The 14,926-nt window shown below is 41.3% G+C and overlaps 2 protein-coding genes across 3 annotated transcripts; one reads left to right on the top strand and one right to left on the bottom strand.

The window, feature by feature from the left end:
- Positions 1-522: 522 nt before the first annotated feature.
- Positions 523-3,881, top strand: LOC121187343 (fukutin related protein). Of its 2 annotated transcripts, none has more exons than XM_041046542.1 (2): positions 523-745; positions 1,144-3,881. In XM_041046542.1, exon 2 carries the CDS (start codon positions 1,267-1,269, stop codon positions 2,863-2,865), a length of 1,599 nt encoding a protein of 532 aa, XP_040902476.1. In that variant the 5' UTR covers positions 523-745; positions 1,144-1,266; the 3' UTR covers positions 2,866-3,881. The 2 variants fall into 2 exon arrangements, with proteins under 2 accessions (XP_040902476.1, XP_040902475.1); XM_041046541.1 differs by having other exon boundaries at positions 523-856.
- Positions 3,882-4,988: 1,107 nt separating this feature from the next.
- On the bottom strand, positions 4,989-14,310 carry slc1a5 (solute carrier family 1 member 5). Its single transcript, XM_041046540.1, has 8 exons — positions 13,629-14,310; positions 9,408-9,450; positions 9,213-9,281; positions 8,941-9,107; positions 8,557-8,790; positions 8,203-8,397; positions 7,855-7,989; positions 4,989-7,685 (listed from the first exon to the last, which is right to left on the bottom strand). Exons 1-8 carry the CDS (start codon positions 14,165-14,167, stop codon positions 7,454-7,456), a joined length of 1,614 nt encoding a protein of 537 aa, XP_040902474.1. The 5' UTR covers positions 14,168-14,310; the 3' UTR covers positions 4,989-7,453.
- Between the last annotated feature and the right edge of the window lie 616 nt (positions 14,311-14,926).

The raw sequence follows: 14,926 nt of genomic DNA, 5'->3' as shown, positions 1-14,926 counted from the left end.
AATCATACTGACAGTAAAAAACTTAATTTACACAATTTTACAAAAGTTTCAGGTACTGTTTAAAATATGCAGCACAGAAGCACGTAATGCTTACAAAATACTTAAGAAATGACATAGGGAATATTAATGTTAATAGAAATAAGACCTCAATTAGATAACATTGTGCTGCACTATAAGACACTAACTCAGACATGCAAAGCAGAAGCACAAAAGCAAAAAGCACATACAGTACATGAAATACATACATTTCTGTGGCACAATAACAGCACAATGCTGTTGCAGACCCTTATGAAAGGGCACAGATTAAATGATAGTATTCAGCCCAGGATTATTTTATATGCAGCTGATGCCGTTTTTGTGTGCAAAATCTGATATTTTTTTTTGTTGTCTATGTTCGAAGAACCAAGCTTTTGCAAGATAGCGTTCAGAGCTTTTACTCTGAAGGATGCTATCCGGAAGTCTCTTTGTTTTTACTGCGGGCAACACAGATGGTAAAATCTCCTAGTTGGTTTTCATGGCTGAGCTTGTGTGAGGCGGCATAGAAATATTTTGATGCGTTTTCTGTGGGCTTAGTTGTGGGTTTTCCCTCTTAGTCTTGGAGGCTCGGTTTCGACCACAACAACAAAAACATTATCTAGCAGTGCAGATTGATATCTGTCTTTGTTGCTCCCGATTCAACCAGGTTTGCTCCTATGTTACCAGAGCTGGCTGAGATGGACCACCATGAAAACCATATACAGTACAGGTTAATGGGCTTAACGTTGCTAAAGCTTCTAATAACAAATGCATGATGTGATAGGCTGCTTCCTGCAGACGACTTTCTTGAAAAGAATGTAATAAATAGATCTAAATTACGGTGAGTTGTAGTCTTGAATTTTAGCAGCCTGTTTTTTTATCGATTGATACTGCAGCTAGCCATGTTTAAATTTTAAAAGGAACCCTTGCATGGAGCTATGGCTGACCTACTTTTACATTTAAAGTAACCGATTTCAAAACAAGCTGTCAGAAATCAAAGTAGTTTCAACTGCCCTTTGTGTCATTTTAATTCAGATTGCATTATAAAGTTCTTACGTGCGTATAAGCTTGTGGTGTTACAAGCAAAACACAATTACTGCATCACATTTTTTTTTCTTTCTTTCACAGGTTGTCTTCATCTCTCATTCCTCTACTGCTACACTAATGGGGACCTCAGATCCACTACTGGATTTCCTGATTGAAACTTAAATTTTGCTCCTGAGAGAAACTGGAAGGTAAACATTAGTTGCCATGCGTATCAGTTTCTGCCAGGGCCTGTTAACTGGCGCCATCATCCTCAACCTCCTCATTCTCTACTATGTGTCCCGGGCCCAGCAGCAAATGATGGAGAAGAGGAAAGAACTTGGCAGGGCTACAAGGAGGGCTGTCCTACCAGCCTCTGGTCTCGGGGGAGGCCTGGGGTTACTTGTAGGCGCTGGAGGTGAGCCGGGAGTGGTTGGAGTGGAGGGACACAGTCGTGCCCCACGTGTGACTGTTCTTCTTCGGGAGTTTGAAAACTTTGAGAATTATGTTGGGGATGTGGCTAATTCCTTCCTTCGTCAGAGACCTGAGCTTCCCTTTCTGGCTGTGGCTGACACGTCTCCGTACCCTCCTCTGGTGCTTCCAGAGGGGGCACGGCTTCTAGTGCTCTCCCCCAACCCAGACCAACCTCCACAAGCTCACAGGCCAGAGTTCCATGTCCAGACAGAGTTTGTTCTGCTGGTGCCTGATGGGGTGGAGCTTGAGCAACCTCGGGCTATTGAGAGGCTGATCAGGGAGTTGGAAGGTGAGGGGGGAGGGCCTGTGAGGCTGGTAGCTGCACCAGTGCTGGCTCGATCGGCTGTGCAGTGTCTTCACCTGCGGGTGAACCTCAGAGAGTGGACAGCCACCTACACGCTGGCTGCATCTGGAAGCAGCGGGAGTGTGTGTACGGCTTTACAGGGTGATGCAGTTGTCCTAATTCGTACTGAGGATCTTTTTAACCTCTCTGTCCCTCTGGGGCGGCCCCTCTTCTCCTCGCTCTTTGTTCAGACTGCCTTAAGAGGTTGGAAGGTCAAGCTGCTGGAGAGCCCCTGTTTCTCTGCAAACCACAGGCCCCTCTTCAGCTCCGCTCACAACCAGTGGAAGGCCGACACTCGACTGAAGGACACCACCGGGAAGCTCATGAGGAGCTTTGGTCTGAAACGTCTGCTGCTGCCTGATGGGAAGGAACAGTGGTATGGCTGCAGTAAAGAGACGCCTCGCTGCTTTGGCACTGTGCAGGATGACACTCCAGACTACCTTTATCTGGATCGCTGGACACCTCCCTGCTGTCTGCGAGCTCTAAGGGAAACCACCAAGTATGTTATCAACATCCTGGAGAGCTCAGGTGTGCGCTACTGGCTAGAGGGGGGGACTCTCTTGGGAGCTGTCCGCCATCAAGACATCATCCCATGGGATTACGATGTGGACCTGGGCATCTACCTGGAAGATGTACCCAACTGTGATCACTTGAAGAACCTGGACTCAGGCTCTCTTGTGGATGCTAACGGCTATGTCTGGGAGCGCGCAGTGGAGGGAGACTTCTACAGAGTACAGTACAGCGAGGCCAACCACCTCCATGTTGACCTGTGGCCATTCTATCCACGTAATGGCGTCATGACAAAGGACACATGGACGGAGCACAAACAAGATGTGGAGTTCCCAGAGCACTTCCTGCAGCCTCTGGTGCCCATGCCCTTTGCTGGCATCACTGCCTATGGCCCTAACAACCACCGGGCATTCTTGGAGCTCAAATTTGGAGAAGGGGTAATTGAGAACCCCCAGTATCCCAACCCTTCAAAAAAGAGGCTGGAGAGAAGCAAATTATAGAGATAATAGAAACTCATAAGCCTTTTTTTTATGTCATACTGTATTTGTTTACTTAGCAATACATGTAACTCAGCTTTTTTTCAAAAAAAAAAACAGCCTGAAAGATGATACCTGGAAACTAATACAGTGCCAAAATTACTGCATTTGCCATTTACCACAACTATAACAGTAGAATACAGTATAAGTAGTAGTATGTCTGGTCAAATTTTCTCCCCATTATCAGTATTTAACTGTTTAGTCTAATGTTGCCTTTTCATTCTTTGTGAGTCGCAGGATTTTGTTTGCAAACGGTATGAACGCTTGAAAATTTTAAATCCATTTACTAGTGCATTGCATTGACATCAGGTATACCTTAAAGAAAGACTGCTTTTACTACATGGTGTACTAAATCTGTATGTGTTGTACAGTAAAGAATAAATATGACTGCTGTAAACATGATAAATATTTTTAAATGAAACTGATTTTGGTTTCTTGTTGAAAGTTTCAGTTTACATTATCTTAAGCAGGGTTTAAGATATTGTACAGAATTATTTGTGTTAAATAAGTGGCTTTGCCCTAACAGGTGTTTTATACATTTCTTGACTGTTGTATTGTTTTGCACTGATTCAGTTTTGCACAGTTAATGAATGAATGTTATATATATTGATGTTTGGTACCCTCTACAACTAGAGTGTGGTTTGTAAAATTTCAGTATGGTGAAATGAAACCCACTCATTCATCCTGTTATTGTCGGCATGAAGATGAAGTGTTGCTTTATCAGGCCTTAGCAGTCTGTTAAAAACATACAAATATGGCTGAAGTTGTAAATGAATATTAACCCTTTGCTCAGTTATGCGTGTTATAACTGAGCATTGATTATGTATTGACTGAAATGGAATTTCAATTCAGATTATTTGAAGAAAACATTTTAAAACACACCAGTTCCCTGCGGATACCACATGATTCCTGTAGTGTTGTTACTTGTGTGAGATGTATCGAGGTACCGCTCCATTTCATTTACTGGTAAAATAAAAGAATTGGAACAGTTTCACGTCCTTATTCATGGTTTCTAAGACTGTTAGCAGAAAATGTACAATGGTTGCAGCACTCCCTCTTGAACACTAGGAGGCACAGCACACCTAATTATTACTTGTAACTCCTAAGCCCCTGCACTATGTGGCCTCCACTTGTCTGCCATATGGCAGGAGCTCAGGGGGTGGAGGATTTTATGACAGGGCAAACAGGAATGTCACGTTACAGGAATGCAGCTCACTTGTTTGTTGTTTGTCACAGACTGGCCCAGTGATGTAAACAGTTCCTTATCCCACTCAACCAGAAAGGGCTGAATTTAACAATAACTGCCTTTCCCGTTGATAATTCAGATGTTGTATTCCTCGAGGTCTGGTAACATTCTTCTTACTTACCAATAGATGAACAGCATTGTTCATTTATGGCCTGGTAATTAGATACGCACCCGGTATACCTCCGAGAGGCTATGCATGGTTATTTTTGGATGTAAAGACATAAAGGATCTCTGTGCATTCTAAGTATGTCTTCCCTCTTGCATTCTACCACAGAGTGACATCTGGAGGTGGCTGACTGTGACAGAGCTGTAGAGTGTTCATACAGCCACAAAGTCTTTTTTGATTTGCTGAATGAAGCCCTTGCTGCTAGTCACTACAGTGAGTAAGGTAAAAACATGCAGGGTAGGTTGTTTAAAAAAAAAAAAAAAAAAAAAGCCAAAACACAGCCAAATTTTTTTTTTAAAAAAGGCCTTTACTGTTTAAACCTGCTGAAATTGCATTCAGATTTGAACCGGGAAGGTTCTTTGAAACATAACCCCACTGTAATAAAATCATTTCAACTACCATGCACATACACACAACACTATGACCGGATGAGACCATATGGTGAAAGATCTGAGAGGAATGATAACATCTTTACAACCCAACACAAAAACAGCATAAAGTAGAAGCTGGAACACAATAGCTGTTTTGAGGCAGTGCTTAATGTTTTAGGAATTATTACATTTAAGACTTTAGAAATAACCTCAGGCCTGCAATGAATCCATGGAGTAACATAATGGGAAATACTGCAAAACTAGCACAAAATAAAGCTGATAAAAAATACCCATTGCAAAGGTATTGCTTATAAACTTTGTATATAACATTAGTACCATATTCCCCAGTTATTTGGTAGAGTTTAAACAGTTAAAGATGATATGGATGGAAGAGATAAACATTCATTAGTGCAAGTTTACAGTTACTCATTAGAAAATAGACAGTATTATTCTGGAGTACAACCAAAACAAGTCATCTCTATTAAACCCCACATCTCAAGTCTTGAAGTTTCCTAAATGCCCACTGCCAAACTGCAAAAGAAAAATCACCAAATGGAAGCACCTTCTACACACAGAGTTTAGACTCATACACACAAATTGAAAATAAGACCAAAATAAAATGAACATTTAAAACAATAAAAATAAAAATACCTCCAACCATTTATTACAAGAAGACTTGAAACTGGCAAAAAAAAAAAAAAGCCAAAACGGGCAAAAAATGCTTTGGATTTTGATTAGAGAAATAAATATGAATTATAATGAATAATTATCAAACATACAAGGAGGAGTAGAGCTCATAAAACCAGTATTCCATGTTTATGGTCCTTACAGCCACAAAATAGATAGATTTAAGTTGAGACATACCCTTTCTCTTAAGTCCTTCAGGTCTTCAGGCCTCTACAGTCAAAACTACGTGACAATCCACTGCTGCTACTTTTACAATATAGAGACATCCTTGTAGTGGAAGGTTTTTTGTCGCGTACACACCACATGCAGTCATATCACACTTTTTACAACATCAGGGAACAGTCCTTCTCGTCACACACTGCTTTACAACCCATTTGTGCCTTGTTAAGATGCTGGGACCTACACAGAGTTACAACATGGGTAAAATGGAAGCCATAATAAAAAATTAATTAAATAATAATTAAAAAAAAAAAAAAAAGACACATCTCCCTTGAAATATCAGTGTCATCAGGAGTCTGTTTGCTGAGTCAGTGTGATTTTTGGTCTCAGAGAATTAAAGAGCAGCTGAAGGACAGTCTTCAAGCAAAAGGTAAACCTGAGGTTATATTGCCTGCCATAGCACTGATGTCTGTCCATCTTTAGAGGCAGAAATGCTTGGAGGTCAATTTGTGCACATCTCCAGGCATGTTGACATAGTGTGAGTCCTTGAGAAAAAGGTCCTTCATTCAGCTTTGGGACATTACTGAGGATATAATTTCATTTGGTGTTCTTCGGAGTATAAATATAATCTTGAGCACAGGTCTTACAAGTGTATTGCTTTTTTCCATCATGAGAAAGGCATTGTACATAAGAGAACCATTGGCTGGGAGCAACCAAAGACACAGTAAGAGACTAATAAAATTCTTGAAGCCTAACTGAAGCCTACAAAAAGAACAAATGTTTGTGCTTGTCATATATTATCACAGCCATTTTTATGCAGACTATATGGAATATAGTTAATATATATATATATAATATAGCTACTGTCCCATTTGCTTTTACAAATCATAAACAAGAGATCTATAAATACGTTAGATGAAATCTGCATGAACGTGGCCATAATCATATACATTAAAGTGCACAAACAAGGTAGGTTTATATCTAAAACATGTACTGATACAGTTACAACACATATGATCCTTATTAGTGATTTTCCTGCATGGGAAGATTGAAATTACATTAAACATTAAACAAACAAACCACTTAACAAAACCATTTTGAAGATATAGAATTCCAGATGGGGAATATGAAATATGAAAACTATCTTGTGATAATACAGCTTGCTATAAAGCCGGGTATAGCAAGCTGTATGGTGGTCTTTGTGAACTTTTAAAGTCAGAAATTTTCATGTTTTCCACCAGGGAGTAGGTATTAAAAAGGTGAAGAGTAGCAATAGAGGGGTTTGTAAAAGGCAAGTTCAGCGATACAAGAGTAAATGACTTGTGACAAAGTGGCAACAATAGACCAATAGGTAAATGCATTAGGGTTAGGGTTAGCATGTAATTTCCTTTTCAACATCATCTATGAATGTAACATTTCTTTATATTTGTGACATTAGATCTGGCATTACTTACTTACTACATTTTACAGGGGGTCACTGGTCCAGCCATTTGACATCCCAGTGGACGCATATATTGGTCACATGATAAATTTACAGATGGCTAATGAACACCTGGTAGATACACACTTGGTCACATGATAAACTTCTGACTTTAAAACTGATGAGGGTTGACTGAATATAACATCAGTTTGAGTCAACACAGCAGCTAGACTAATGTTCAATACTGCCCTTCCAAAATCAAACCAAAGTCAGTGTGCATAACATGGATTTTGAATCTGCCCTACAACTTTTTAGTAGTAGGGGAAAAGTGTTGAGGATAGAGTTTTTCTTTGCATTGTAGTGTGCATGTCCAGCCTCTCTCCTTGTACTCTTTTCTTTGTGGCAAGGGGGGGAAAAAAAAGAAAAAGAAAAAGGGGGTTTGAACCTCAGGTTTCAGGAGTGTCAAATAAGCACGGAGGCTCTTGATGGTGTCAGCAAATGGTTTACATAACAGACTCTTTTTCACCAGACAGCGCTGTCTTCGCATTGTCCCTACCACCTCGCTTCTCAATGAGCGGCGAGTTTTCGGGTTCAGCAGCTGATGGTTCACCTTCCAGCCTGATCTCGCTCAGCTCTGCTCCTGCCTCTTGTTTGGATGTACGGTCAACAAAGAACTGTAGGAGACCAGCTCCAAAGGCATCTCCCTCTACATTCAGCACTGTGCAGGTACGATCACTAAAGGAACACAGAGTGGATGACAAGCAATTTTAATATTATATTTAACAAACTTCCTCAGAAAGAGATTTAGACCTGTTGCGTGGAAAGAAGTGAACGTGTCAGGAAGCATAGTATGTTTAGGTTTGAATATTTGGAATATTTTACAACCGGTATATTGTATACTCACACAAGCCAGTCAACAGCCAAGATAAGAGAGATATCATTGGTAGGCAGTCCTACTGCCTCCAGGATGATAGCTAGGGTCAACACACCACCGGCAGGTATACCTGCTGCTCCAACACTCGATGCTGTAGCTGTCACACTAACACAAAACGGACGGAAGATGACGTAGTAAGACACCGATGGAGCAAATCAAATTTTAAACTGCATTTTCACAAACATTAAAGTGTGTATATAACTTTATACCAATTATAGTTGTATTCAGTTACCTAATATGTGAAGTGATTGTAAAATCAGACGTATTATTTAGTTCAGTTGTGTATCTGTGGATGTGTTTCAGTGGTTTAGGACTTACAGGATGGTAATGACTTGGATGAAGTTAAGGGGAGTGTTGTTCAGCTGAGCGATGAAAACTGCAGCCACACACTGGAAGAGAGCAGCTCCGTCCATGTTGACTGTTGCTCCGATGGGCAGGATAAAGCGGCTGATGTGCTTGGATACGCCGTTATTTTCCTCCACGCACTTCATCATCAGAGGCAGGGTGGCAGAGCTAAAAAAGCAAGAAATAAGGGATGTGTGAGTGTATGAAGGTGAAAAGGTATGCGGATGTGTGTTTGTGGGGAGATGCAAGTGCACTGTAGAGCAGGAGGACCTCAGTATATGATATTTAACAACCAGAGACTGAAATAAGCAGCTATGAATTTATTACCTGGAGCTTGTTCCGAAGGCTGTTGCTAGAGCTGTGAATATACCCCAGAGAAATTTGTATGGGTTCTTCCTTGTAATGAAGAAGTAAATGGCGGGCAGCACAAGAAAGCCATGGATGGCATGTCCAATGATACAGCAGGCTATATATTTTCCCAGACTGGCAAACAGTGTGCCAACGTCCTCCATCTCAACGATCTTGCCAGCTACGAGGAACATGATACCAAGGGGAGCGTACCTGAGGAGAGACAGGAAGCGCGGTCAAGAGAGAGAAAGGGGAGGGACAGTACAACACTGTAGTTTATGGGTCTGGAACAAAGCACACAGACAAAAGGCCTCTCATATTCAGTGATCAAATGAGATTCATCCGGATCTCTTCTTTCCTTACCACATGATCCAGGAGACAAGCACCATGGTGGCCTCATTGAAGGAGTTGAAGAATTTGATGAGGATCTCTCCTTCCTCTCCCAGCTTCCTTAAAGCTACACCAAACACAATGGCAAACACTACCAGACCAAGAATATTCATGCCATCCTGGTCTGTTCCAAAGGGCACCTAGAGACACACAGACATGTATATGAAAAACACAATGAGGACAAACAGATCTACATCAGTTGACACTACATGGACACAACAAGATAGCTAATTCACTTCGCTCACCTTCTCCACTGTGACGCTGAGGTTTCCATCTGTGCCATTCTTTGTAACCAGCTTGTAGCTGGTTGCATACTGGATAGGAAAGAAAGTTATACACAGTTAGTTTATTAAACTCAGTCAGTCAGTATCTAAATATTTCCTTTATGCAATTTCAAATCAAAATTATGTCAAATTACAGACTCAAGATCCAATACTCACTGATTGGAAAGCAGCAGAGACCAGGTTGGAGGGAAAAATGTTTCTGTGGAGAAATACAACAACACTGTCAATTCCCTTTGCTGAGTGTGTACCAGATGCTTTGGAAAAATCCAATGAAAAAGAAAAAGCTGAAATTTGAAGGAGAAAAATTACATGTTTAGGAGCTAAAGAGAAGAACACAATACAAGTGCTTGGGCCTTGTTTGGTTCTTTCTCCATCTGCACAGACAACTGCATGAAACAACCCTGACCACTTATATGAATGGGTACACCAAGCAAGGGCACCTTTGCTTACAAGGCAAACACACTGTAAAGCCATAAACTGGCCTCCTTCGAGTTCATAATAATTTCTGATTAACTCCAACCTGTTTGCGCAGCACACAGGTGAGTTTAAACAAACTACCAAACAACTATGCACCATACTATACCTAAAATACTCTATTTTACAAAGATCTACCCCCAGCGGCCATGCAGAGACAGCAGCTATGCCCTCTGGACAACAGTGATGGTTCAAGCAGACAGAATCACAAGGTTGATCATGTGGAAATAGCTGAGAGAATTTATCTATTAATCCCCTTTTCTTCCCCTTTGTGTCCCCATTTCTACTGCTGTGGAGTTTCTCTCCGCTAACAAGTACAAACACATAGACACGCACTGGTACATAGGTCCAACTGCATATTAAATCTCCTAAGAACTAATGAAACCTATGCGTCCCCGATACCCCTGTACTCAGCTGTCTGTAATGGATTTAGAGTAATAAGGCATTAACTTCACAAGCTCTTTCCAACCATTCATTCCCTTTCATTGGAACTATAGTGCATCAGGATTAAACATCATGTGACTGTGTGACAGGGCAACATGCAACTGGATCACAGGCTGAATTCTGGTCACCCAGAAAGCCACAACAAAAAGACAAAAAGGCTGCCGGGCTTTAGACTTTATCTAGATATTTAAATGTTTCTGTCTTATTCAAAGCTTTCCTATTGACTGGTACAGTCTGACTAGAGGAAGAAAACCTATTGTATTATGTTCCAATTTAGTTTAAATCCTGATTTTAGAACAGCTTCACATGATAAAAAGATGTTATATAGTCAAACTGCAAAACCTGAGCCTGGTCACTGTAATTTACCTACTATCACTCTTGCTCTGTGGGACGCTATATGACACAGACCACCCATCTATGTTGTGTCCTAAGCCGTAAGCCATTTAAGGATATTTTGTTTTGAATATATGTTTCACAGAGCCAGTACACCTATACTCAGAACTGTTCACTTCCTTACTGGTGTTTTGTTAAGCGTACACTTGTTGCACAGAATAACACACACACACAAAAAAAACCAAAAACCATAGTTTGAAACTGTCACAGCCATTCACTAACCACCACATCAGCAAGGGTTTCACTTCTTTCCGGTCGTTACAGTTTTATTTTTCACAAGAAGCCCCTGTTGCTAAAACACACCATGTTACTTGACACTAACAACATGTTCCCTTTAAAGAAATAAGGTATTTTCAGTAACCTATTTTAAGTTTTTCCTCTACCCAAACCCAGTGTTAGGTCTAGGCAGAGGATGTTATATGCCGTACAGACAGTAAAACCCTGCTTTTATTAGCCTTCTAAAAATGGTATGACAACAACTGGCAAACACGGCACTGTCACACACCATTGGGCGGGCGTGTTTCCTTTACGATGGGTGGCTCATTGTTTGAGGTTAACTCCTATGACGCCTGCCCAGCATTTTGTTATACTTCCCAGATCTGGAAGCAGAGAACGCCTCTATGTGGAACAGTAAATGATTAGATTCCTACCTAACATGTAATGATGCAAAGAATTAATGATCCTACATGCTGGAGGGGTCAGATAAATGAGTGGATGTATGGATGATGGATAAACAAATATCCAATAATATCCAGGCAATATGTAAAACCTCTACTGAGAAGTATTTGTGCCATGATATTTGCATTTAACGTCACTAATCAAGGCAAATACTGTACATAGTCAATAAATCCAGAGGTGATGCTAGCACTGATCGATAGCTGTCACCTGTGAATGTAGACTGTGTGGTTTACAGTGGGAAAACAAACAAAAGGCAGGAGATAAGACATGTCAACAAGGATGTGTAGGAGTGGCTCCAGTCAAAGCTGAACCTGGCATGTGGTCTGTTTCTCTAAGTGTGTGTGTGTATACACATTGACAAATAAGCACTGAACAGACTCAGTGCGTGTCTTTGAACAATGACCAGGCCATTTTTACGCTTTGATGAACAGCTCTTTAGTCAAAGTTCCTCAGTGTCTTTTGTTGTAAAACTAACCAGGACACCAACTGAGAGGGCTCACTCTAATGAGAGGCGCCTGCTGTCCAATTAAGATAATGTGTAAATGTGTGTGGTGCCCTGCACGAGAAAAACATTACTTTCCTAAGCTGTTGTCCAACCCACCCCTCCACATCAAAAGGCAGGCAGCTAGATCAATCTGGACAACAGTAGTGAGATGCTGCATTCAGGGTCATCAGCCAACAATAAAATGGACTGTTGCACTAATTCTAGAAGTAAACTCTTTGATCAAAGGTCTTTTCATTCATCCCAGGCATTAAACATGAATGAGAGTCAGACAAATGCTAAATACCTCATCTGAGTATTGTAACTCAGACCCTTGTGTTGCAGCTTATGGATATGGTTACATAAGAACCTCTGATAAAAATCAGGGTAGCAATGTTAATCTGTGAATGGATAAGTTTTTTTGCCCTTTACCTCTTGTGTGTCTAAACTGGCTCTGGGCAGCATAAAGTGTTTTTAGGAGGTGTTTTCAGGGCTAAGTCACACTGCCTGAGGAGGAGGGATGGAGGGGGTGGAAAATCCTGGATTTTATAAGTACACAATTCCATAATTCATGGATAGCAGCACTGAGCACTGCAAAGAATGTTCAAACTCACCAGACAGAATTACGCAATAAGAGTCGCAAATGTAAGCAAGTGAACAAGTGAGGGCAAGTTTGAATTCATATCTGTGAGTGTTTGTCTGTGTACTTTTGTAAAAGTCTTGACAACGAAGCATGAGGTTCAAAACACTTCAACTTTTTATTCCTTTGGAATGGATAAATATCAAAAATGGGGCAAGAGTAAGAGAGGGGAAAAAATGTACCTCATGCAACCTGTTGGGTAAGATGTTTCTTAAAACAAACTGTGTGATACAGCGTCAGAGGATTTTTGACATGTCTCTATTTCCGTCACTGACTCAATTGTTTGCCCGCTTTGAGCACTCTGGCTTCCTTTTATTTCTCAGTAGATGAGGTGGCACATGAATGCCCCATGAATATGACACATTGATCATACTTATACACACACACACACACGAGATATATGATATATATGATACTGATTCCCAGGCAGACAAGCTTAGAGCAGTGTGGTGGAATATACTGTGACTCCCAAGAGCAAAAAAGGTCAGCAAGGCTCTGGGCCAGTTTCTGACACCAGCGACATGTTAGACCACATTTCATTTACTTAGCTTAAAAAAAAAAAAAAAAAAAGGTCTAACCATAAACTGCAACCTATTTCACAAGCTGGCTAGAACAAACTGATATTGCAGAACGGAAATCCTCTGAAACTCGTCACAAAGCCCTCCCTCGGAGTAAAATAAGCGGGACCGTGTTCGTTTTATTTTTTCTCTACAAACGGGACTGTCCCTCCCACGCACGTGTAGTTAGAGTGCTAATATAGCAAAGACAAAACGCGAAATATTAACTATTTGATGTTTAGAGATTTTGAAAAGAATATTCTTTTAAGTAATTAAAATAAATAAATAAATAAAAGGACCGTGTCCGCTTCTGGGCTGAGTCCGCGACAACTGGCTTTCTGACCCGAGGAGCTAACTGACCCTCTCCGAGATGATGCAACTGACTGTTGCCATTACAGCACGGGTAGTGAGTTCGGCACTTACAATACACGTGGTTAATGCTGACTGTTTCCACTAACATTTCCCTTTTCCTCTTATATTAGGATCTCGAAACCAAGTTAACTGACAAGACAGGTGGTACAAAGTGTGCTGTATCTTTAACTGGAAAAATTGAGCAGCTACTGTGTGATTAGCTGTAAGTTTGACACCCGTGATGAACAATTATTCGCATACAATTAAACATCATAATTAAACTACTCGTTAAGAGTGTTTAAGGCTCAGTAGGTGAGCCAGTACTTGGGGGGGGGGGGGGGGGGGGGGGGTTCACTCACCTGATCAAATCTAAGAAGGAGTCTATCACTTCTTTAGCGGCAGGCACGTCGTCGTCCAAGCCTTGTACCTTGGGCTTCCCGACTGACACCGCACCTGGTGTAAGGATGAAAGCCATCACGACCCCGATGGACGAGGCGATCAAGGTGGTGACGAGGAAAAAGAGCATAGCCCAGCCGCCAAGTTTGCCCAGGGCTTTAGGGTCGATGCTGGCCGCCCCGGACACCAGACTGCAAACCACGAGGGGGATAATGATCATTTTCAGCAGCCGGATGAGAAGCTCTCCGGGGAAACCTATGTAGATGACCTGGGTTCTCGTCAACGCCACGTTGCGCACACCGAGTCCAATAAAAACACCGATGATGACCCCGGCCACGGTGAGAATCACCAGCAAGTTGGCCATCACTATCCTCTTCACCCGCTGAGCCAGCGGCTCGGGACTGCTCTGCTTGGGGACGTTCAGTCCGTTTGCCAGGGGCTCATCGAGGTGAGTCTCGCCGTTTGATGCCTTCCCTTCCTCCATGTTAATCTTCTCAGCCATTGTGCGCGCTCACAACAGTTACCCTGAAACTTACCCTAAGAGCACAAACACTTGCCCCAAAAACTACTGTTACTGTAGTGGAAATAGTCTTTTAAATAGTACTAACCAAGCTGCCGGCTTCCACCTCGCTACTCCAAGAGGCATCTCAGTGTGCTCGTTATCTATCTGGGAAAGGCAACCCACGCCCCGTGACGCACGACTTGGGCGGGATTAAAGCCTTCACCGGTAAATTACTAATGGCAAGTTCCATAACATTCATTAAAGCACAATACAAAACACTATTATGCATGTTTCATTTATGAAGTTGATTTATTTGTGCTATATTATAGGTTGAATTAATTTCAAAATGTTAGTCTCTGTTCAACTACTGACACAAGATTGTCTGTTGATATTCGGTACAAATCTAAATTATTGTCTCACAAAAAAATGACAGTGTAGAACCGTATGTGAAGAAGGGTATAACCATAAGTTAAAGATCTTGGGCCATGTGGGCGGGTTTACAACAATTAGAATAAAGCTCTGTTTGTTAGTATATATAATTTAGGTTGGAGTGAAGGCAAAGTCCGTCTTGTGTAATTCCATATTGAGTTAGGGTATTCTTTTTTGTTAGGCTTAAGGAAGAGAATCATTTTGTTACAGATTTTATCAGTAAAGCTCGTGGGAGGAAACAGAGCTCTTTGTTTTCAAAGAAAATGTACAAAATTACATGTAAGAACACTTATGGCATGTAATGTTACATATAAGAAGTTATATGTTCTT

This window comes from Toxotes jaculatrix, chromosome 9, assembly GCF_017976425.1.
Source record: "Toxotes jaculatrix isolate fToxJac2 chromosome 9, fToxJac2.pri, whole genome shotgun sequence".
NCBI classification, from domain to species: domain Eukaryota; kingdom Metazoa; phylum Chordata; class Actinopteri; family Toxotidae; genus Toxotes; species Toxotes jaculatrix.
This window is presented reverse-complemented; position numbering and strand designations above follow the sequence as displayed.